This window comes from Carlito syrichta, unplaced genomic scaffold, assembly GCF_000164805.1.
Source record: "Carlito syrichta isolate Samal-C Ts95f unplaced genomic scaffold, Tarsius_syrichta-2.0.1 Scaffold303983, whole genome shotgun sequence".
NCBI classification, from domain to species: domain Eukaryota; kingdom Metazoa; phylum Chordata; class Mammalia; order Primates; family Tarsiidae; genus Carlito; species Carlito syrichta.
In genome coordinates, this window is record NW_007248079.1 from 908,004 (window position 1) to 934,716 (window position 26,713).

The following is a 26,713-nucleotide window of genomic DNA, read 5'->3' on the forward strand; positions in this document are numbered from 1 at the left end:
AATGATATCACAAAATAACTATTATGAAGAATGCCAAGTGAGATTATGAATAGTAGAGAACAATGGAGTTTACTATGCACAATTGCTGAAAGGGTAATCAGGAAAGGCCTCTTAAAAAAGTAACATTTAGGTAGAAAAATAGGAGAAGGAACCCCTCAAAAATGGAATTTATTTATAAAAAATTGTGTACTTATTCTTCCTTGTTTAAACTTCAATCATTTTCAAAATATTCTCTGTTGATGCACTGCACCTAAGGAGACACTTTTTCTACTGCTCAAAATAGTTTTAGAACTCATCAATTTCAATGTCTTTTAGTGCTTCTGCTGTTTTTTGTTTCACTCTTCCACATCTGAAAAATGTTTCCCCTTGAGATCTTTTCTCGTCTGAGAAACAAAAAAAAAGGCACTTGGTTCAAGATTGGGTGAATGGGGAGAGTGGGGCACCTGGATCATGTGTTTTTGGTCAAAACTGCTGAACACTCAGTGAGTGTGGGCAAGTGTATTGTCACGGTGGAAGAATCAGTCACCTGTTTGCCACTACTTGGGGATGTTTCTTCTGCAAGACGTAATGCAATCCTCTCAAAACATCCAGATAAAAATATTGGTTGACCATTTGATCCAAGAGGAACAAATTCAAAGTGCACTACAAGGGACCCACCCTCCAAAAGATAATTCCGGGTTTTTGAGGGTCCTTTCACTGTGCCAGAACATAGAGCATAAAGAGGAGAGAGATGAGGAGAGGCCTGGGATAAAAATCAGCATCATTCAAATCACTGATATACAACCTTGTAAACCATAGGAAGACATGCAGATTATATTTTAAGTAGCCAGTTCTGAGTTTCAATTAAAACAGTGAACACAATTTGACTCAAATCCTAAAAAGATCTGTATGAAGAGTGAATCATAGGAGTATTGTAGGAGAAAAAATATCATGGTGACTTGGTCTAGGGATGCAGGGGAGGAGATGAGGAAAGAGTTTGATATAGGGTAACAAACTGACACTACTTGCTGACAGGTAAAGGAAATAAAGACTCATAGTCTAAGGCTAACAAATGAAGACTAAGTTGTTTTTCATGGCACTGTACCAGTGGTTTGAATCTGTCTGACTGTTTTGTAAACTTATTACGAAACTGATGAAGAGGCTGAAACTCACTGTTTTCACAGCTTTCCTGTCAGATATTATTCAGTCCTCTTCATTATAGGAAAGAGTAACACCCATTTCTAAAGGGTATAGTTGGATTTGACATCATATACAAGATTAAATATATTGAATTTGAGATATTTTAAAATTTGGGGAAAATGTCTTATTTTGCTTATTATATATTATTTCCCAAAGCATCATTTAAACAATTCAAAACACTGAATTATCTATCACCATAATAAACCCATATTTAACAACATGAAATAACACCTTCCTTAATTTAAAAAAAAATAAATTGATTTAAAATGACATTATTAATCCTTACTTTTAGATTGTGCTTCATCATTGATACTTATTTATCACTTTTTCCATATCATATATCAATTACAACTAGAAATACTAAAATAGCTCTAAAAAATCTAATTGTAGATCTTTAATATTTACTCCAAGAAACCTTTCCTGCTCTCTGTAAGCAGAAGTGATGACTCTTACCCGTAACTGCTATTTATTCATATTTTAAACAAAATTTTCTGTATCACCTTATAGAGTGCTATAACTATGCAAAATATATTGTATTTTATTAGATTGCAAATACCCGATTTTGAACACTGTACAAGATGCTTACACTCAATAAATGTGTTGGGTAAAGGAATGAATGAATTCTACAACTATTCAAATTGCAGTTATCTGGATTAATTGAAACTTTTCTGTGATTTGTACAATTTTATGAACAAGCACACACAGGCACAAATATTTTCAAAGAGCCATACCTCCCAGAGTAGCAGATAGCAAGAAATGTGTCCCATATTTCTTGATAAGGTTTTCTGTGATTTGCTGAAGGGTAGGTCGACGTCCCAAAAGTCTTATGTTGCGGAAGAATTCAGGGGCAAGAGGCAGAGGGGAGCCAAGGAAATTTCTTCTCTCAACTGCAAGGTTATTTACTTTCCAGCGGCCAAACTCCCTGAAAAGCAAATTTATTTTTATTCATAAATGCATAATCTATCTGAATGTTTTTATTTGAAAAGTTCACTTGGTAGTTTAGCTGGGGTCACTATATTACAATAACTCTTGCTTGTAATAATATGTCATGTGCTTTGAATAAGAGAAGCAATATTTTAGAATTTATTTATCTGGAGTGAATACTCTAAAGTCAAGTCATGTAGAGAAAAAATAAGCCACTTTAAGTGAACAGCTTCCACTGATATTATTTTTACCAAGGAAAGATGTATTCATAAAAACGGTTTTACTCTGCATAGAATATGAATGTAGAATTACTCAAAAAAAAAATCTAAGGTACTATTTTATCATTTTCTAAGGGAAATTGAAAAAAAGTAAAATGAATTTATATCTGTCACTCCAAAGATTCATTTATCTATTCACTTTAAAGCAGGAACTTATAAGACCTCTGGAGTAAGATGGAGCTGGAGAATAGCTTTAAAAACATAAGCAAAAGCAATTTTTAAAAAATGTTCAGTAATAATTGTTTACAACATATGTGAAAACCCAAATTCATCTTTAACAATTTCTCAAGATGCAAATGGCTTTACAGATGGATTTGGCCAAATTAGAGAAACAGCTATTGTCAAAAAATATTTGTACTCTTGAAAAAAGGATTTATACATTTATATTGAGTTAAAAATCAACCTAATGATACTGTAGAAAAGAACTATCATGAACTGGATCATCTGATATCAACTATTCATATTTTTTTCTGAGCAGTGGTTTGTTAAAAATTTCAAATATCTTTCACAGGGAAGAGTATCCTTTACTAGGCTTGATAGTCCCAGGTGTGTTATTAATTGTATCAATATTTATCTAATAAAATGTTGATTAAATATTTTATACATGTGTTATGTTTATTTAATCTCCCCCCCCACAAAAAATACTTGCAAGGCACATTGTATGATAAAAGATAAAACTGTGAATGAGATTTATACTGTCCATCTCTAAAGGGGGTTCACCTTCTGAACATTTTGAGAATAAATAAAACAATGAGTAAAATTAAATTTAGAACTACACAGACAACTTGCCAGTGTGACCCTATTTCATATTAGCGGCCAGGGAGGCAACCCTGCAGAGGCAACAGTTAGGCAATTCATGCAGGAAATACAAGTTGGGTGCAGGGGAGTAGGGAAACAATTTGCACAGTATATTGAGGAACAGAGCATATATCCACCCCAAAATTGTGTATTTATTCTTACATGGTTAAACTTTAGTCACCTTCAAGTACTCTCTGTTTGATGCAATACACCTATCGAGACATTTTTTCCACTGCTCAAAACAGTTTTTGAACTCATCAATTTTGATGTTTTGTAGTGCTCCTGTTGTTTTTGCTTGTTCATTTGTTTTATCTCTTCCACATTGGCAAAATGTATCCCTATGATGTATTTTTTCATCCAGGGAAACAAACAAAAAAGTCTCTGTGACAAGATTCGATGTATAGGGAAGGTGGAGCACTGAGGTGATGCTGGTTTTGGTGAAAAACTGCTGAACACTAAGCGCAGTGTGGGCAAGTTGTTTGTGTAAACCATCCATCATGAAATGGGCAAACAGTTGAAAGAATCTCTAAAAAAAAATTTCCTGAAGCAGAATACAGCCTCTCACAACAACACTAGCTGGTACATTGATACCAATGGGTTCCTAGAACACTTACCTAGCTGGGAAAGCCCATACTACAAGCATACTCCTCTCCAAAAAGATAATTCAGTTTTTGGGGGAATCCCCCCATGTATACTTCCAGGACAAAGAGGAATGACCTTGGCAGTCTCTTATTATTAATATTTTGTACAAGTAACACACATTTGGCAGTCAATTTCGTTTTCTGGTAACTAATTATAAGACCAAATTCACTGAAGAATTTAGTAAAGACTTTGCATGTGAACATAAATTATCTTAATGCTTCACCTAAGTGCTTCGCTGAGAAATTCTTGATATTTTCTCTATGAATCAGCTGATCTAAATAGTTTTAAATATTAATCTTCTACCAATGGTTCTCAAACTTCAGCATCTATCATAATCTGCAAGCCTCACTCTAGATAGTTTCTGATTAATTGGATCTGGTATGGAAATTAGAGTGTGCATATTAAACAGAAATGCTAATGATACTGTTATGGGGACCATACTTTGAAGAAATCTACTAATCTAGATAATTTGATATATTCTCTTTAAAAATCTATTCAAAAGACAACCCCCTCAGGTCTCCTTCCACTCTGGGACCCTTTCTGGCCTCTCAATAAATCCTATTTTCTCAAAAAATAAAAAAATAAAAACTAAAATCTATTCAAAGTGCTGTCCTTTCAGTAAATGTAGGGCTTTTAGAAACTGGGTTTTCTACAATGTTTACTCAAAACAGAATAAGAATGTCTTTGTTATTTTTCCAAACTCAGGTTGATATCAATCATTTTTTATGTCATTCCCTCCTATAAGAAATCTACCTGGATCTTATTTTACCTTTAAAGTCACCAAAATTATGGGATTATTTTATTTGTTTTCTTATTTTTGAGTAATATAATCTAGGATGTCATGACTGATGTGAAGTATTTTGACTTTGGGGAAACCTAGGAAGGCAATGAAGGACTAATGGTTGTAGGTAAACTGAAACCTTATGGGTGCAGGTGTCTTTTGTTCCTTTTTTTTTTTTTTTTTTTTCCAAATATAAGATTCACCTCATTGCAAGTAGAGTATGTATTCATTAAATTTTGGAAAACAAAACACTGGAGTGCTGAATTGAAAACATGCTGTTGGGTATGATTATCATAATGAGAACATTTTGATTCTAGGATTCCATCCAGATGGCTTTATGTTTATATTAAATAAGAACATTGTAGCATCTAACTAAGTGCTGCATTCTACTTAGAGTCTTCACAGAACATACACATTTTCCCATCAAAACCATTAGAAGTATTTAAATGAAATAGGCACAATCATTAGAGTTTAATGTAACTCAACCCCTTTTGAAGCACCACTAATGTGGAGAACACACAAAGGGTCTATAAACAGTTCAGTAAGAACATTACTTTGAAAATATCTATTTTTGGTTCTGAAAAGCCTCTATTATTTTATTAGAGTTGTGTATCTGCCTGCTAAAAATTCTGTCTTGCAAGTATTTGTTATGTGTGTTCACATAATGTCTATTTTTCTACAATATTTATTCCAATTTTTTTTACCTTTACCTGTATTATTAACAAGTTTGAAAAGTAAAAAAGATGTCACCAAATTTCATTTAAATACCGGTTACATAATCGACAAGTTGCCATTAACTTTTCTTATTAGCATGTAAATTCTATGAGAATATATAAATGTACTCAGTTTATTTAAAATATATTAACTATCATGGTTCTTTAAAAGTGCACATGCATATTTGGTTCTGCAAAAATATAGACTTAGCCACTGGTGATATTAGAAATTTGGGGTTTTATTCCAAAGACAAAGAAGCATAAAAATTATCGGCAAAAGCAGATGATGAAGTTGTTGCAAAGATTTATCTTTAACTGCTCATTTATACATCATGAAATTGTTTGTCTAAAGTCCTAAGGGCTATACAATACTGTTCACATTACTGCATTTATGGGCTTATAATTTTAATTCTATCGGTATTCATTTAAATTCGCAGACATAACAGGATATTTAAAGAAATATATTACCTAAGCACTAATCTACTTAGAACAAATTCAACATGAAAGTCACAAATTGACTTTCCAATCTTTAGTAAAAATAAGCTTCTAATTACATCTGTAAAATCATATGGATCTTAAGAAATGCCACTAATAATCAATAGTAGTTCCCCACAATTCTATTATGTATAGCCATTATATGTAAAATTGATTTTTAAAATATTGTTGCCATATAGCTTTCACATCTCACAAATGACACTGTTTTCCATTTGTCTGGTAAAAAGGAAAATGTTCTTAGTAGACTGGATTACTATAGCTCTGAAGCCAGTGTTTTAAAAGCAGCTAAATGCTAAGCAGTTGGCAAGGTAGAAGATCCACTTGACCTTCAGTCTTTTGATATACCGAATATTTTATTATTTTTTAATTTAACAGTAATGCACTTTTAAAAGAAAAAACAAAAAAAAACTTGGTAGGTATTTTTGAATGAGGCTACGAATTTGGCAGAATGCATCTATGTAAATAAAATACTTGGAAAAAAGAGCCCAATCACAAATGTGACTTACATAAAATGTTTACATGCAAGATTTCTGAAAAGCACCAATTAATCACTTTTACTTCAAATAAACTGCCATACTCAAAGTAGACTAGAAAACACAATTAACATAATTGTAGCAAAACATCTGCCCTCTCAGTAAAACAAGAACTCATGGTTGCTGTAACCTCTTAACTATATTGGTGGATGAAATATGATGGAGGTGAGGTTATTGAGAAGCTTTTGAAGGATGTCTGGCTTATGGCTACTACAGAACATTTCTCATTTTTAAGATAGGTTAAATTTTTAGGACTACAAAATAACTAAAATATTTAATTTTATGTTACATAATTTCTGATAATTTCTGTAGCTTAATTGATTGAGTTTTGTTCAGACTTTAAGAGAAATACCATCCTGATGTGGATAACATAATAACACAGAAATTGATTGTTCTTGTTTTAATTAGAATCCTACCTTCATCAATTCAATTCAAAAAATTCAAAACCCTTTGAATTCTGGCAAGAACTTAGCCTCACTAACATAAGAATAGTTCATCTATAAATATAAGTGCAATAGTCCTGACACCATAGATTTTTTTGAAGTAAAATTTGTAAAACTTACTATTTTTCTACAATATTTGTTCCAATTTGTAAAACTTACTATAACCTTAATTATAACCTTTCAACTTGAATCAATACAAGAAACATGGTTTACTTGCTAGTAAATTTTGGTATGTGTCACTTGTGAAGTCATAGATTTTTGACTGAGGATGTAAATTCTTTAAATATATTTAAATAATGTTGACTAAAATAATAAGGTCTATGGAATTAATAAGTAAAACTGAACAAAATGATTTATAAATGAACCACTCAAACAATCTGCAAATTACTCTTGTTGGTCTAGGTATAAACTGAATAAAATGCTCACAAAGAAAGGTAAATCCCAAAAGAGTAGATATAACAACAACAAAAAAGGTAACAAAAATGTAACCAAGAAAATGGACGTTTTTGATAATTTTTCAAACCTTTAAGCAAAATATCAAGATTTCTTTATGATGATATAACATCCACCTCAAACTTTCATAAACCATGAATTATGCCAAAGGTAAGTAATCAATTAAATATCTGTGCTTGCAATAAATTACACCTTTGCAACTACTTAATTTAAAGTAAATGAGGTAAAAGAGCACGATGGAACATTTTTTAGAGTAATTGTATTTTTGGAGACAATATAAATTGCCCATTTTCTAATTAAAATTTTCATAATAAAATTAGTTTTGAATATTAGGTCAATTTAGCAAAATGTATATTTTTCCTGAAATAAACTTTAAAATGTTTTAAAGAATATTTCTTTTAAAATATTATATGATTTTCCCACATATTTGATGCAAATAAAAATGTGTTTTAGTACATCACAGATTTTGAAATACAGATAATTTATGTCACCTTGTTCTTAATTTTACGGCTTTGTGTCTACATGTTATAAGGAGACTGGGACTGGCACATTATGGCAAAATAAAATTTTAGAACTTAATTGTACAAGGTAAAAATTATTTGCTCCTCAAATCACAACCTTTCAACTTGAATCAGACTTGAGTTGTGAGAATATGATTTTACACACAAACACTTTAAAAATAGATTGATAATTCTATCTTTCTTTAAATATTATTGGCATCTCTGGATTGCAAATTGAAGCGTATTATTTAACTGACATTTAATCTTGCCACCTTCTCTTTGGGATTTATATAAAATAATTTTATTATTATTCACTTTATACAAACTTTAAAAAAACTAATAATACATGAGAATGACTGTCTTTTCTGCCCCACCATCTTTGCTTCCAACTAATTAAGGTCCTCTGGTTGCATGCACTCATAGCAGAATGTTCGTTCCTTCTAGGCACTTATTCATTCATGTAATAATTTGAGTCATGTCTGTCTCATCCATTGTACAATACGCTCCATATGAATGTAGATTACTTCTTCTTTTAGGCCACTGTATTTTTAAAACTCAGTTGTGTGACCTATAGGAGTTACTCATTAAACATACTTCGAATAAGCAAATGAATACATGTTCTCAAGTGAGCTAAATAACCACCTAAGTGAGAAAAGGAATGAGGTTTCTGGCCTATTAACATACACCCTGGTTAAAGTTCACAGAAAACCAAGTTCAGTGGAGAAACACATTTCTCATTTATCCTTTTATGTGTTCAAGCAATAGGGGCAAAGTAGAAATCAACTATTACTTTAAACTGAGAAGCACTAAATCATTAGGTAACAACCTACTCCCACTGATATCCAAAATGTATTTTTGAATGCTTAGAAAATGCTACCATTTCCTGCCGCCAGTGCAGTGAAACTTATAGCAGTGGTACCCTGAGCTTCTGCTGGTTAATGCACTTTGAAGAGAGTGAGCCAGGTATTTCAATTATAAAAAGATCTTTAATGTCTCATATCTGTGTCAGCCTTAAGGCAGGGGAAGAACATTAATTTATACAAATTCAGTTTCCAGCTTCTAGGGGAGAAATAAATACATTAGATGAGTTTTCTCCTAAAAACTTTTAAATGTAATATTTTACCAATAAACAGTCAATAAGTTTAAGGTTTGATGGGCAAAAAGCAAAATTTTCATATGAATGATTTAAATTTTCTAGCAGATAACTTTTACCTCAGCTATGAGATTGGAATAATAATTTAATTAGACTTGACTTTAGATTAATGTATGAATTTAAAAGTATGTATATGTATACTTTTTATCTCCTTTTGATAATGTTACAAATAATGTCTTTGATTATTTGTGTACCTAGCAAGAGTTTGAATCCAGAGTGTTTTACACCAAAATTAATGCCATTAACGTATTTATAATTTAATAACAATGTTGACTGAAAGGTAGACATTATTGTTAATGTATGAGTGTGTTGTGTATGTGTGGGCAGAAGGGGGGTTATGGAAAGAATGAGAGGGAAAGAGAAAGAGACAGCAAGAGAAAGAGGGACTGAAAGAGAGAGAAAGAGAGATGAGGTTTGGAGAGGTTTATATGTCAAATAGGAAGAAATATGAGAAATGTTAACAAATATCAATCAGAACCAAAAAAAAAAAAAAACTAACTATGGATTAATGCTTTATTGTCTAGATTAAATAGTCACCTAAGAAACATAAACTACTTGGTGGAAGGAGTTAAGGGACCTTTGAGACTAATTTACATTTGGTGAAAAAGGAGTCATAAGAACTGAATGATTAAAGAGGTTTATGAAAAATTACTTTACAGGTGATATAATATTTTCCAAAATCTGGGCTCAGGGTGCAGATAATAAAAGCACAGGCAACAGAAGCAAGCATAAACATATGCAGTGACATCAAACTAAAAAGCTTCTGCAAAGCAAAGGAAACAATGAACAGAATAGAGACAACCTACAGAATGAGAGAAAGTGTTTGCCAGTTGTACATCTGACAAGCAGTTAATATTTGAAATATACAAGGAACTCAACTCCATAGAAAAAAAAATTCCCCCAAAACAAATAGTCTAATTTTAAAATGGGCAAAAGAACCGAATAAACGTTTCTTAAAAACAAAAACAAAACAAAACAAAAACATAAAAATGATCAACAGATTTATGGAAGAAATGCTTAACATCACTAATCATCGGGGAAATGCACATTAAAACCACAGTGAGACATCACTTCACTCCTGTTAGAATGGCTATGATCTGAAAGACAAAGTAAACAAATGTTGAGTAGAATGTGGAGACAAAGTAATTCTTGAACACTGTTGCTGGGAATTTAAATAAGTACAGCCATTGTGGAAAAAAGTTTGGAGGTTCCTCAAAAAATTAAATATAGAACTACAATATGATCCAGTAATCTGACTACTGGTACATATCAGAATGTTTACTGAGGTAAAATTCACAATATCCAATATATGAAATCAACCTGTGCCCATCAATGGAAGAATGGATACAAATGTCGTATAAATAAATGCAATTGAATATTTTTCAATGATACAAAGAAAAAAAAAAGAAATCTTGTCATTAGTGATGACATGGATGAACCTGGAGGACATTATGTTGAGTCAAACAAGCCAGTCTAAAAAAGTTGGTCTCATAGAAGCAGAGAGTAGAATCGTAGTTACCAGAGGCTGAGGCTTGGGAGGGAAAGGTGACTGGGGAAATATTCATCAAAGGATACAATTTCAGTTAAGAGGAATAATTTCAAGAGATCTATTGTATAGCATAGTGGTTATAGTTAATGACCATATATTGTTTTCTTGAATAAGAAGTGAATCAGCAAGCCTAAAATACTGGTGAACCTACAATACTTACCATGGAGAGTCACTCTGTGTGACTAAAGAAAGTACTAAATAAAAAGGTGAAACAATGAGCTGGAAAGTATCTAAAGAAAATTTTCCTGAATGGTGTGCTGGTGGAGTATGAGTAGAATTCATTTAAAGAATACAAAGCACACTATAGGGTTTAAAAAAAAAAAAAAAAAAGAAGAAGCAACTAAAGACAAAAAGAAAAGAGTTTTTATCATTTTCAAAGAGGAAGACAAAATATTTTTTATTTCTACCTCACTATTATCCCAAATGAAAATGGGTATACAAAACAGATGGTTTTCTATTTCCACTGTTTGACAAGTCACCTTCAACAGTTTGAGTTTTCTTTTTGAATATAGATTTAAATTTTTAAAATGGTTAATATTCTGAAACCTCATGATTATTACAAGACCCAGTAAAACCCTGAGAGGAGCAAATAATAATGTGTGTCTACAAAATTGCTCATAAAGACAAGTTTCATTTCACTAAGTATAATTAATTGACATATTAAAAATATCTCTATATGTAGTTAGTATACGTTAACAATTTATATTCATCAACAATGTGTTAGGCTCCGAATTGATGCCAATAATGAAATGTAGCATCAATAATAATATCTGCCATTTGTTGAGCATTTGTAAAATATTTTTCTGTATTTATCTCTATTATATCCTCACACAATTGTAGAAGAAAAGTATTACATGGAATAAGTGTCTAAAAAGGAGGTTAAACGCTATAATTACATGCGCAAAATTTGAGGCAGACAGATTTAGGGAAAAAACACTAACATAGACATGTAACTACAAATTTTCAATTGACTTGTTTATCACCAAATTAATCCCTTGCTACACAGGCTCTTGACCTCCTGTAGAGGAAATTAAGTTACTAGACCCTATTAAAGTGGTTGACAGTTTTGAAGCAGGAAGTGGTTTTAGATTCAGAAATTGTTTTGTTCTCAGAGCTCTTTCCTATGGGTGAATAAATCTTGCTTGGGTCTCTGATTGCCTCTTCTCTACAAAAGCATAGCTCTTTGGGAAAGTTAATACCTGGCAGATAGCATGCATTTTATCTTGAAATTAGTTAGTTTATCAATAAGTTATTTATTGAATCGTTATTATCGAGAACTGTTTCATACTGCCAATGCACACAACAGGAGTAGCAAAACTTGCTAGAAAGAGGTGAGAAATTTCATCAAGAGGTAGGGAAGTATATTGTCATAGTGCTTACTTATCCTAATGTCCTAATGGTCATAGACAAAAGCTATGAATTGTGTGCCATTATATTATACAGAAATTGTAACCATCTAACATAAATTAGGAATTCAATAAATACGCATTGAACTGGTTAATTTAATAATGTTTCAGTACAATTGATAATTGAAATACATTTGAGTGCTATAACAATTTTTAGAAATTTTTGTTGAGATAATGGTAGACTCATGCGGTTTAAAAAAATAACGTAGAGAAAATCAATGTACCCATTATCAGTGTCTGCCAATAGCAACATCTTACAAAATCATAATAAATAATTACAACCAGGATTGCTGTCAGTGACAGTCAAGACACAACATTCCTGTTACCACAAAAATCCTTCATGTCATCCCTTTGTAACTACATTTCCCTACTGCCTCCCTCTACTCTTGATAACCAATAATGTATTCTTCATTTCTTTTTCTTTTTTTCTTTTTCTTTTTTTTGAGTTGGAGTCTCACTCTGTCGCCCAGACTGGAGTGCAGCGGCCGCTCCCGGCCACCGCAGCCTCGCCTGCCGGGCTCCGGCGATCCTTCCGCCTCCGCCTTTCGAGTAGCCGGAATTACAGGCATGCGCCACCATGCCCGGCTGAATTTTTGATTTATTGCAGAGATGAGACCTCGCTGCCCAGGTGGGTCTCAAATATTCTTCATTTCTATAAATTTTAATATTAACAATGTTAGGTGAATGGAATAATACACTATGTAATATATTGGCATTGACTCCTGGAGATTCACCCAGGCTGTTGCTGGTATCAAAATTTTGTTCATTTTTATTACTGAGTACTGTTCAATAATAGGGATTCATTATACTATGTTTTTAACATTTACCAATTGGAGGACATGAAGGTTGTTTTCATATTTTGGGTATCTCATATAAAGCTGTCATGCAATCCACATACAGATCTAATGTGATTGTGAATCATCATTTCTCCATGATAAATGCTCAGGTGTGGGATTGCTGAGTTGAATGGGGGCTGCGTGCTTACTTTTTAAACATTTTTTAAAAATTACACTATTTTTACATTCTCAGGCGCAATGTTTGAGGGCTGTTGTTTCTCTCAACCCATACCTTCACTTACATTTGGTGATTTCACTATTTATTATTATTATTACTTTAGCCATTCCGATAAATTTGTGTAACAATGTATGTTTTATTGTGATTGGTTTTAATTTACATCTTTCTAATGGAAAATAATCAACTTTTCGTGTGCTTACTACTACTTGTATCCTATTCAGGAAAGTACATGGGTATGTTTTTGTCCATATTCTATTTGAGTTTTTTAAAAATACATATACATGAATATAAACACACACACATATTCTAGGTAGTTATCATTTATTTAATATGTTAGTTGCAAATATGCTCTCCCAGTATGTTGATTGATTTTCACCCCTAACTAGATCTTTCACAAAGCAAAAGTTTTTAAATTGTGGTAGATAAAACTTCAATTCTGTTATTATATGGATCATGCTTTGGTGCCAAATAAAATTATTTTTTGTCTAGTTCTAAATCTCAATTTTCTCTCCATTTTTTTCTGAAAATTCTACAGTTCTTCATTTTACATTTGTCTTTGTGATTCATTTCATATTTTGTATGAAATTTAGGTCAAAATGACTTTTCTTACCTATGAATGTAAATTTTTTTCCAGCATAATTTGCTATAAAGCTATTTTTTCATTGAAATGCATTTTATCTTTGTCAAAAATAATATTTTTGTGGATCTATTTCTGGGTCCTCTATTTATTACATTGATCTATGTGTCTAACTTTTATTAATTCAATAGTCTGAATTATTGTAGCAATATAATGTCTCCAAATTGAGTAGACTAATTCCTCCTACGTATTCTTTTTTAAAATTGCTTTGGTCTTCTAGTTTCTTTGTCTTTCAATAAGCATTTTAAAGCCGGACTTGGTGGCTCAGCCTGTAATCCCGCGCTTTTGGGAGGCTGAGGTGAGTGGACTGCCTGAGCCCGTGGTTTCGAGACCCGCCTGGGCAGCGAGACCTCATCTCTACAATAAATCAAAAAATCAGCCGGGCGTGGCAGCGCGCGCCTGTAATTCCGGCTACTTGGAAGGCTGAGGCGGAAGGATCGCCGGAGCCCAGCAGGTCGAGGCTGCGGTGGCCGGGAGCGGACAGAGTGAGACTCCAACTCAAAAAAAAAAAAGAAGCATTTTAGAATATTATTATTTAGATATACAGAAAATATAGTGCAGAGATTTGGTAGGAATAGGTTAAATGCATACATTAATGTGGGTAATAATGGATATATTTACTATATTATTTTCTCAAAACCATCATTTTTCTTTGATTTCTTTCATCAGAGCTTTGTAGGTTTCATCATGAAAGACTTGTACATTTTTTTTAGAGTTACACCTAAGAATTTCATTTTTTGAATGACTTTGAAAAGTACTATATTTTTTATGATAATGTCCACATGTTCATGACTAGCATATAGAATTATAATGATTTTTCTATGTCCATATTAATTGTGTTGCATTTGTTGAACTCCCTTATTACTGTAGATTTATTTCATAGAATTTTTTAGATTTACGGTATAGACAATCATGTAACCTACAAATAGAAAGAGTTTTTTTACAAAATAAAGAATTTTGTTTATTTTTCTAATGTTATTGCCCTGGATAGAACTCTTTGTACTGTTTTATACAGCAATGCTCAGAGTGTATATCCTTGCTTGATTACAATCTTTTATTTTAACATATCCATCACCTCCATGCTGTACAACAGAGTTGCTGGACTTGCCCATGTTATAATGGAAGACTTATACCCTTTGACCAACAACTTGCCCATTTCCCCTACTCAATAACCACAAATAATTACCTTTTTATTCTCAGTTTCTATGTATTTGGCTTTTTAAAATAGATTCCACATCAGAGTCAGATAATGCAGTATATGTTTTTCCATGTCTGGCTTATTTCATGTATCATAATATTCCCCAAGTTCATCCATGTTGTAACAAATGGCGAGATTTCCTTATTTTAAGCTTTTATATATATGTAAATATATATAAAAGCTTTTATATATTATATATAATATATATAGTATTTTTCTTATTCCTTCACCCCTCTATGGACACTTAGATTGATCTATTTGTTGGTTATTGTGGATAAAACTGCAATGAACATGAGGTTGCAATTATGTCTTCGGGAAACTGATTTCACTTCCTTAGAATATATACTTCTCTTTTGTTCACACTCTTGCCAAAACTTGCTGTCTTTAGTCTTTTTGAAAATAACCATTCTAACAAGTGTACAGTGATTATCTCATTGTGATTTTAATTTTAATTTCTCTGATAATGTTGAATACATTTTCATACATTTAATGGACATTTTCATGACTACTTGGGAAAAACATCCATTCAGGTCTTTGCTCATTTTTAAAATCAGGTTATTAATTATTTTGCTACTGAGTAGTATGAGTTTCTGATGTATTTTGGATATTAGCCCTTGACTAGATACATGGTTTGCAAATATTTTCTCCCAGTTATGTAGGTTGGCTTTTCATGCAGATTGTTGTTTCCTTTGCTGTGTAGAAACTTTTTAGCTCAAGGCAATCCCATCTGTCTATTTTTGATGGAATAATTTTTAGTACTGCTTTAATCTCATTATTCATTATTGGTCTGTTCAGATTTTCTTTTTCTTCATGGTTCAATATTGGTAGGTTGTATGTGTACAGGAATTTATCCATTTTCCCTAGATTTTCAAACTTGTTAGCATACAGGTGTTCATAATTGTCACTAATGATAATTTGTATTTCAGTGGTATCATTTGCAATGTCTCCTTTTTCATGTTTGATTTTATTTGTATCTTCTCTCTTTATCTTAGTCGAGATGTTTTCATTTTATTTTTTCAAAAAACTACTTTTTCTTGTTGATCTTTTTTATTTTTGTAGTCTCAATTTCATTCTTTTCTATCTGATTTTTACTACTTCGTTCGTTTTTCTAATTTGTAGTATGATTTTTTCTTGCTTTTCTATTTCCCTGAAGTGCATCATTAAGTTTTTTATTTAAAGATTTTTGTTGTAGTTATAGGCATTTATTGTTATAAACTTCCTCTCACTTTTACTTTAGCTGTATTACATAGGTTTTGGTATGCTGTGTTTCCATTTTCATTTGCTAAGAGACTTTTTAAAAGTTTTTTTAAATTTTTTATTTTAAAGATGTGGGGTACAATTCAGGGTTAGGTATGCAAATATTCATTATGCAGGTATCCTTGCTGATGAGGTGCACACCCTTCCTCCGCGTCCCCGCGCACTTTCCCACTACTGCCAATCCTGCCCCCACCCTCCCCTGGCAGCTTTCCCTAAAGACTTTTAAAATTATCTTCTTAATATCTCCATTAACCCACTGGTCATTTAGAAACATGTTTACAATTTCCATGAATATTTACAGTTTCCATAGTTTCTTTTGTTATTGATTACTACTTTTACCCCATTGTGGTCAGAAATAATTATTGGTATGATTTCAATTTTTTTGACTCTGTTGAGAATTGTCTTGTGCCTTTACAAATGGCCTAAATGGAAGATTTTAATAAAATGATAAGAATATTGTGTGTTGGGTAAAACATTCTGTAAAAGATCTGTTTGGTCTAGCGTGTAGTTTAACTCTGATGCTTCTTTGTTGATTTTCTGCCTGGATAATATGCCCATTGATGAAACTCGGGTACAGAAGTCGTCTCTATATTGCAATGCATTTTTCCCTTGAGATCTATTAATATTTGCTTTACATATTTGGGTGTTTTGGTTTGCGGTGCATATATTTTACTATTGTTGTATCCTCTTGATGAATGAAACTGTAAAAAAACAAAGCTTTCACTCTTGTAAATGACTGCATGGTCTCGCTTATATATAGATTCTAAAGAAGTAAAATACATGGACACAGAGAAAAGAAAGCTGGTTATCAGGGACCAGGGAGAAGAGATAATAAGCAAGCATAGCTACTCCTGCTTATTTTGGGTTGCTATTTTCACGGAATATATATTTCCAACCCTTCATTTTCAGACTGCTTGTGTCTTTATAGGTTAAGTAAGTTTCTTATATTATTCAGTCAGCAACTGTGTCTTTTAATTGAAAAAGTTAATCCATTTATAGTCAATGTTATTACTGATAGTTAAAGACTTACTACTGCAATTTTGTCACTTGTTTTCTAGCTGTTTTGTAATTCCTCTCTTTCTTACTGTCTTCCTTCCTGGCTTAGTGATTTTATCTGGTAGTATCTTTTCATGCTTTAATTTTTATTTTTAGTGTATCTAATGCAGGTTTTAGCTTTGTGGTTACTAGGAAGTTTACAAAAAATAAATCTTATAGCTATAACAAGGTATTTTAAACTGGTGACAGCTTAACTTTGATCACAAAGAAAAGAAACAATCAAACTCAGAAAAAACTTTACAACTCCACACTATCTTCACCCTACCTCTACATTTTGACTTTTCTGTCTTGAATATACATCTTTTCATGTTGCCTATCTCATAAACATTTTGATAGGTATTTTTTTGTCATTTGGTCTTCAAACTAAAATCTTAGTGATTTATACACCACAATTACAGTATAAGAATAATTAGAATTTGTCTGTATGTTTACTTTTACCAGTGAGGTTTATACCTTCAGATAATTTCTTTTTGCAGATTAGCAAACTTGTATTTCAGATTGAAGAACTCTTCCAGCATTTCTTGTAAGACAAGTCTAATGGTGATGAATTTCCTCAACTTTTATTTGGGGACTTTATCACTCCTTCATGTTTGAAAGATAACTTTTCTGGATACAGGATTATCAGTGGACAGGTTTGTTGTTGTTTTTTCTTTATTATTCTGAATATGTTACATACACTTCCTAGCGACCTGTAAGTTTTCTGCAGAAGTTTGCTGCTATATGTATCGGGGTCCCTTAATATATTATTTGCTTCTTTTATTTTGCTGTTTTAGAATCCTCTCTCTGTCCTTGACCTTTGAGAGGTTATTATTTGCCCAGAGTACTCTTATTTTGGTTGAATCTGCTTGGTAGTTTTTTACCTTCTTGTACTTGAATATTCATACATTTCTCTGACGTTGGAATGCTTTTTTGTTATTTTATTGTGTTTTTTAAATAATCTTTCTATTCCTTTCTCTTTCTCTACTCCTGCTCTAAGATCAATTATATCTACATTTGCTGTTTTGAAGTTGTTTTACAGATCTTGTAAGCATTGTTCATTGCTTTTCATTTGTTTTCTCCTCTATATATTTTCAAATATAGCTAGTCTTTGCATTTACTGATTCTTCTGTGTAATCAACTCTGCTATTGAGAATTTCTTATGCATTTTTCAATTGGTGCATTGCATTTTTCAGTTCCATGTTTTCTGTTAATTTTTGTATTTATTAATCACATATCTCTATTTCTCCAGGGTTGGTCACTGTGCCAATTTTGTGAAGTCATATTTCCCTAAATGCTTTTAATGTTATCTGGTCATTGAAGAATCAGGTATTTATTCCAGTCTCGTCTTTTGGCTGTACCTGTCCTTCTTCAGAGGTTATTCCAGTAATTTAAAGGGGACTTACTGCCTGTTGAGTTCCCTAAGTCTGTGGTAACTGCAGGTATTTTAGCATTAGAAGATGCCTTCAGGGGGGATGGGATTGGCAGTTGAGGAAAACTGCTAGGAGAGGAAGGGGCATACCTCATCAACAAGGGTACCTGCATAATCAACGTTTGTATACCTAACCCTGAATTGTACCCCACATCTTTAAAATTAAAAAAAAAAGAAGAATGCCTTCAACCCCTGTTCACTGTGAGTCTTGCAAATTCCTAGCTCTCTAATTTTATGGAGTTGGAAAAGATCAGGGACAGTCCCTGGGATTCCAGATACAATTCCTTGCTCATCTTCCTCTTTACCACAAACAGAAGGATTTACTCCTCATTCTGTAGTTAGGGAAGGGATGGTAACACAGGCAAACTAGTGGCCTCTGCAGCTTGTACAGTACTGGGTTGCATCTGAAATTCATATCCTCTCTGACCAGCACAGTCCAGGGATGCACTCAAGACATGCAATTGTAACTGCTTAACTTCCTGACTGCTGCTGAATGTTTATTCAAGTCCATGGCCACTTTATTCAGCCAGTGAAGAGATGAGCCAAAATTCAGGTGTGTCCTGTCAGGACATTAGTTTATCTTCTTGCTTATGTCATCTAGAAATGCCGTCTGAGCACTTTAGTTCTGCCCTTTGCTGTATTTTACTATGGAGGAGCTAGTACTTGGTTCCTAGGCATAGTCCCCTGTAATCTTTTTTCTACTTTTTCTGGGTAAGGGAGTATTTCTCTCCACACTGCACTGCCTTAAGTTGGGGAAGGAGTGATGTGGGGACCTCTGAAGCTGCTGCAGTTTGTATCATATTGGGCTGCTCTCCAAGCCCATATCCACCCAGACCAGTGCATTACTGGGGCTTATCCAAAGACCATGGCTGCTGTTGCCTGCCTGTCCCTGAAATGTGTTGGGGGCCTGAGGCAACTTCAGCTGGTGGTATGCTGGACAGGACTTAGGTTCCTTTCACCTGGGTGGCAGATTCCCTACTGACCCAGAGAAACCTAAATACTACCTCCGTGGGTACAAGTCTGAAATCATGAATAGGAGGTGTCTATCCTGTGTTTTGTTCCACACTGGTAAGGCCAGCACTAAGTTTCAATGCAAAGTCCCATACTAACTGACGTTTCTCTCTCGCAAGCACCTACTCTCTCTATTCTGAGCTGTGTGTTGTTGAAGGAGGGGTGATTTAGACAATGTGAGACTGTACCTTCTACCCTCTTCAATGCCTTCTGTGTGTGTGTCATTATGTCAAAATCAGGTATTGTGATATCGCACTTGAATTTTTTGGTTCTCTTGGAAGTAATGTAATACATAGATAGTTGTTTAATTTGATGATACTGCAGGGGGATGATTACTGACAGGTTCTCTCTGGCTAATTGTTTATTTTTCTTTTTTTGCCTGAACTTTCGATGTCATATCAAAACATTATTGCCAAAACCAATGTTAAGGACCTTTTCCCTTATATTTTGTTCTTGGAATTTTACAATCCTATAGCTTATAATTAAATCTTTACTATTTCTAGAATGCAAGGATTGTTCTACATACATAAGTCAGTAAGCGTGATACATCACATTAACAGATTGAAGGATAAAGTCCATATAATAATGTCAATAGATACAGAAAAAAGTGACAAAATTCAATTTCCTTTTGTGATTACAAAAAGAAAAAAAAAAAAACGCCTCTCAACGGATTAGGAATAGAAAAAAATGTTTCTCAACACAATAAAGATCAGATATGAAAAGTCCATAGTTAACATCATGTAGAATGATGAAAAGTGACTAGCTTTTCCTTTTCCTTTAAGATCCAGGATAAGACAAGGCTGCTCATGCTCATCCCTCCTATTCACTATAATACTGGAAATTCTAGCCAGAGCATTTAGGCAAAATAAATGAATTAATGGATAAAATACATACAAATTGGAAAAGAAGTTAAATTATTTCCAGTTTCAGATGATATAATTGTATACAAAGAAAATCCTAAAGACTCCACCAAAAATCAGGCATAATAAAGTTACAAGGCACAAAATTAACATTTAAAAATCAGTAATATTTCTATACACTAACAAAAAACTATCCAAAAAATAATTTAACAAAAAAATCGTATTTATAATAGCATCAAAAATATTGAAATGCTTAGGAATAAATTTATCCAAGGAAGTAAAAACTCTCTACAATGGAAACTATAAGACATTGATGAAAGAAATTAAAGTCATAAATAAATTTTTAAAAATACCATATTTATGGGTTGGAATAGTTAATATTGCTAAAATTTTCATGCCACCCAAAGTGAGCTACAGATTCAATGCAATCCCTATCAAAATGACATTTTTTCACAGAAATAAAAAAAATCTTAAAATTTATATAAAATCACAAAAGATCCCAAATAGATTAAGCAATCATTAGGAAAAACAAAACATCTAGAGGAAAAAAGAAAATCAGAGGTGGCACACATCCTGATTTAAACTTATATTATAAAGCTATCATAATTAAAACAAAAGAATATTTTTGTGCAAAGACACAGACTAGGGAACCCAGAAATAAACACACACATACATGGTCAACTAACCTTTGATAAGCATGCCAAGAAAGAACAATGAAGAAAGAAGTGTTTCTAAAAACTGGATATGTACACATGAAGAAATGAAATTGCATCTTTGTCTTATACCATATAAAAAATTAACTCAAAAATTGATTAAATATTTAAATGTAAGTTCTGAAACCATAAAACTTTCAGCAGAAAACTTTACAGTCTTAGTAGGAAAACCTTTTTTTTTTGTTGTTATTTTTACAATTAAATTTAATATTAGCTGTTGGATTTTGTGGATGAAATTAATGCATTATTTCTATCACTTTTTTTTAGGCTTGCTCTCTCTTTTCCTTTTGGGATTCTGACACAAATATATATATTTGGTTTTTTTCAGAACTTATTTAACTTGTATTATTCTGCTGAGACTGCATCTGTTTCCACTTGTTTAAGTATGTTCATGAACGCACAATGACATATTTTTTACGATATCTGCCTTTAAATCTTTGTTGGATAATTCTAACATTGCCAACATCTTGGTGTTGTCATCTATTTATTGTTTTTATTTTTATTTTATTTTACGATAGCTATTATTTATTTATTTATTTAAGTTTTATTTTGAGCTCTGCCACCATTAGCGGCCAGATCAGGTACCATATACAAAACAGTAAAAAAAAAAAAAAAAAGCAAATAAGAGATGGATCTTTATGATTAAAGACATTTAGGACCACTGTATTGTAAAATTTGCATTCACTGGTTTTTAACAATTTGTTTTCATTTAGAAATATTTGGTGATTCCCAAGATGCAGAGGCCGAACACAGTTTTCTTTCTTTTTATTTATTTATTTATTTCTCTCTCTCTCTCTCTCTCTCTCTCTCTCTCTCTCTCTCTCTCTCTATTTCTTTTTTTCATCAACAAATCCTCCCCAGGAAGAAAATGCTGGTAGAGACTGTCTACGTGGTGGCTCATAAGCAAGTGGCCAGGCCCCTTCAGCAACAGCTGCTACTGCAACTTCTCTGCTTCATCCCTGGTGCTTCCCAGGTTGCAGAAGCCGAGCGCCATTATTTTTTTTTTTTAAATGGACACGAGGTTTTCTGCGAAAAAGCGACGGGGAGATACCATCGCCCCAGGCTTTCCCTCACCATTGCAACAGGAGAGAGACTTCCAGCTCCTGACTTTGCTTCATCAATTCAGCACCTGGCAGGTCGCTGGCAACAGGGGCTGTGGAGGGAGTCCAAAGGCAAAGTCCCACAGCAGAGGACAAGAGAGGCAACACCCCACCATCTTGAAGGCGGGGCAGGAAAGTGCTCCCACTCACTCACCACAGACCTACAGACCCGATCTCTGTGACTAGTGGATCAACTACTCAGGGATTGATCGTGACACAGAGGGCATATCCTGAAAGCACAAACTTGGGAGGAACCTGACAAGTGCTGAGTTCCAGGAGCCCCACCCCCTACCCTAACTCAGCCACGGGACAAAGGGTGTGACCAGAAAAGGACAAGGAAGAACTCCAAAGAGATCAGTGGTGAATTTGAGGCTGACCCAAACCCCTTCCTCCCCAGCAATATTCTGAATGTCAGACCCACACAGATGGGTCACGACCAAGAGGGACAAAACCAGGCAGAGCCTGGATGTCAGCTGCAATAGGAAAACTCCATTCCAGGATAGCCCGGGTTGGGGCACCCCCTGCGAGTACATACCTGGGGAAGAGACAAACCAGTACCTCCCCACTGGAGGAGATCTCCCTGACCATAGGAGAGGAGGAGGGGAGGACTGCAGCCCCACCCACCTCCAATGCCCCCCTCCTACCCTGCTTAGGATACTGAGAGAGTGAAAGAGGTGGTTCTACATACAGGAGAGACCTGATTAGAGGAACAATTGCAGAACCTGCCACAAGAGGGCAGGTTGTTTTTCTTAATTTTTGGTTAAAAAGAAAAAAATTTTTGACTGTTTGTCATTTCATCTATTTTAAAAATATTTTTCCTTTGTGCATGAATGTGTATGTGAGGGTTTGATCTGCATCCGCCCAGTTTTTTTTTCTTTTCTTTTTCTGTTTTTTTCTTTTTTTATTTATCATTTTATGTTTATGTGTGTATGTGAGTGATTGAGTGTTGATCTGTCAATTTTGTCGTTGTTATTTTTTTTCTCTCTTTCACTCTTCTGGAGTTTTTTTATTTTAATTTCTTATAGTTTAAGGAGTGTGTCAATATCTTTGTGCTAGACATGTGTGTATGTGTTTAGTTTTCTTGTTTTTGTTGTTGTTGGCTTTGTTTCACTTTGTTGTTATTCCGGTTTGTTTTGGGGTGTGTGTTTGCCTATGTGTGTATGTTCAATTGTTTTTTGCATTGGTTTCTGCTTTGCACTGTCATATAGAGTGGTGGTGGGGAGTGTGTCTCAGGGAACAATACCACAATAAGTGAGCATTGTAATTTGCAAGTAATTTCTGAATCCTACTGCCCCATCCCCTACTCTATTTGAATTTTGAAAACTACGAGAGACAGAAAAGCTTCCCATCCACCATCCTATTTCAAAATAGAACAAATCCAGAGTTCAGATCAGGGAAGAAAGGAGGCCTGAGCAAACATCAGAAGGGAAAGCTTCTCCTACTGACACTGAATAATAGAACTAAAGAGAAAAACAAGAGCTCTGTCACAAATGAGGAAAAATCCAAAGGAGGATCTCTGTAAACTTCAAGTGTACCAAAGACAAAACTCCTGAAAAATCAGACCTTGGTGCCCAAACAATGGAAGTCACCAACAACTGGCCCTGAAGATGACAGGGATTAGGGAATGGATGGAAAGAGTGAATAAGACTCAAGAAAAAAAATATATAGAAAGAAAACTTGGAAAGATAGAACAAAGCCTACAAGAAAAGTGTGATTATATCAAAAGGCCAAAGCTGCACCTGATTTGTATCCCAGAAGAAGAAAAGAAAACAGAGAACAACTTGGAGCAAGTATTCCAGGAGGTAATCCAAGAAAACTTTCCCCACCTCACCAGAACAGTCAAGCACAAGAGATACAGAGAATCCTCACAAGACATCAAATGAGAAGACCACTCCCTAGACACATAATAATTCGCCTACACAAAGTAGGCACAAAATAAAAAAATCCTAAAGGCAGCAAGAGAGAAAAGTCAGACTACCTACCAGGGAAAACCAATCAGAATATCAGCAGACTTGTCAGCAGAAACACTACAAGAAAGAAGAGACTGGAGCCCTATATTCAAAGTCTTCAAAGATAAACAATTTCAACCAAGAATTTCCTCTCCAGCCAAGCCCAACTTCAACATTGATGGAGAATAAAAATCCTTCCCAGACATCCAATCCCAAAGAGATTATGCAATTTCAAGACCAGGCTATAGGAGACTCCTAAAAAGATATTAAGCACAGAAGAAAGAAAAAAAAAAGAATGAACACATCCTTCCCAAGAGAATAGCAGAACACAGAATCAACAGAGAATACAGTGCAACAAGAAACTTGAAAGCACACACATACATCAACCCCAAAGCCAAAAGAAAGCAAGCAAATAAAGAAAAAAATTTATAAGAACCTCACGACATTGAAAAACAATCACATTTCAATATCGGCCTGAATGTGAATGGACTAAATGCACCACTGAAAAGACACAGAATGACAAACTGAATAAAAAACCATGACCCAATTATTTACTGCATCTGGGAGACTCATCCTACTATAAGGGATGCACACAGACTCAAAGTTAAAGGGTGGAAAATGAGTTTCCAGACAAATGGATCACAAAAGAAGGCAGAAGGCAGGAGTCACAATCTTAATATCAGACAAAACAACTTTTAAGTTCTCAAAAATTAAAAAAGATGCAAAAGGACACTACATAATGATAAAAGGTTTCATCCATCAACAAGAAATATTCATTCTAAACATATATGCCACCAACACAGGAGCACCAGCATTTATTAAGCAACTACTAAGTAAATTAAAAATAGATATTGATTCTAGCATTATTATAGCAGGGGACTTGAATGCCCCACTAACAGACCTAGATAGATCATCAAGGCAAACATTCAACAAGGAGATTCAGACCCTAAGCTTGACACTCAACCAAACGGACTTAATATATACCTCCAGATTATTACACCCCAAAACTATAGAATACACATTCTGCTCATCATCACATGAAACGTACTCCAAGATTGGTCATATCCTTGGCTGTAAATCAAGAATAAACAAGTTCCATGAGGTTGAAATCTTGCCATGCACATTCTCAGACCACAGTGGATTAAAAATAAATATCAACATCAGCAACATTTCCACAAAGCCTACAAAGACATGGACACTAAACAGCATGATGCTGACCAACTACTGGGTCAGCACTGGAATCAAAGCAAAAATTAAAAGATTCTTGAAAACAAATGAAAATGAAGATACATCTTATCAAAACTTAGAGATGCCATGGAAACAAATCTAAGAAGAGAATTTACATCTCTACAAGCACACATCAAGAAAATGGAAAGATCACAAACCGAGAACCTAACAAATCAACAAATCACCTAAGGGAGCTGGAAAGAGAAGACCACCAAAATCACAACTTTAGCAGAAGAATCTAAATCACCAAATTAAGAGGCCAAATACGGGGCATACAAGAAAAAAATGTAGAAAACATCAACAGTTTAAAAAAGCTGGTTCTTTGAAAAAATTAACAAGATTGATGGACCCCTAGCCAGAATGACCAAGGCAAAGAGAGAAAAAGTCCAAATAAACACAAACAGAAATAAAAAAGATCAATTCACAACTGACCCCAAAGAAATACAGAAGATTGTCCAAGATTACTATGTACAACTATATAGAAACAAACTTGATAACTTAAATGGAATGGAGGTCCTAAATGAAATGAAATGGACTTTCTTACATCACACAACCTCCCCATGTTGAAACAAGAAGACACTGAAACACTAAATAGACCAATAACAACCCAGGAAATTGACTCTGTCATATGAAACATCCCCACCCAAAAAAAAACGTGAACCTGATGGTTTTCCAGCAGAATTCTACAAAATGTACAAGGAGGTGCTGATACCAATCCTATTGAAAGTACTCCAGGCAATTGAGAAAGATGGAATTCTCCCCAAATCATTTTACAAAACTAACATCACACTGATACCCAAACCGGGTAAAGATCCATCATAAAAGGAGAACTACAGGCCAATATCCCTTATGAACATAGATGCAAAAATCTTCAACAAGTTTCTAGAAAACTGGATCCAAAAACACATCTCAAAAATCATCCGCCATGACCAAGTAAGCTTCATCCCCAGGATGCAGGGCTGGTTAAACATTCGCAGAGAATAAATGTAATTAAACTCATCAACAGATGTAAAAACAAGAACCACATGTTTATAGCATTAGATGCAGGAAAAGGTTTTGATAAAATACAGCATCCCTTCTTGATAAAAACTCTGAAACCCCTAGGTATAAAAGGAACATGCCTCAAATAGTAAGTGCCATCTATGATAAGCCCACAGCTAACATATTGCTAAATGGAGAGAAACTGGAAACATTTCCCTTGAAAACTGGAACAAGACAAGGCTGCTCACCCTCACCCCTCTTGTTCAACATTGTGTTGAAAGTCCTACAAGAGAAGGAAATCAGCTGTATCCATTAGGAAAAGAGAAAGTCAAGTTATCCCTCTTTGCTGATGATATGATCCTATACCTTGAAAATCCAAGAGAATCTGTCAAATCCTGCTTGCATTGATAAAGGATTTTGGCAAAGTCTCAGGGTACAAAATAAATGTGCAAAAG

The 26,713-nt window shown here is 33.8% G+C and overlaps 1 protein-coding gene across 4 annotated transcripts in view; it reads right to left on the minus strand.

The window, feature by feature from the left end:
• Nucleotides 1–26,713, minus strand: part of BRINP3 (BMP/retinoic acid inducible neural specific 3) — a 432,045-nt gene that overhangs the window by 223,033 nt on the left and 182,299 nt on the right. For 3 of the 4 annotated variants that reach the window (XM_008059260.2, XM_008059262.2, XM_008059261.2), the window contains exon 3: nt 1,911–2,101. The exons of the other annotated variant lie outside the window; for it this stretch is intronic. In XM_008059260.2, the coding sequence (XP_008057451.1) occupies nt 1,911–2,101 (191 nt within the window). The remainder of the gene's footprint in view (nt 1–1,910; nt 2,102–26,713) is intronic. 4 annotated transcript variants of the gene reach the window in all.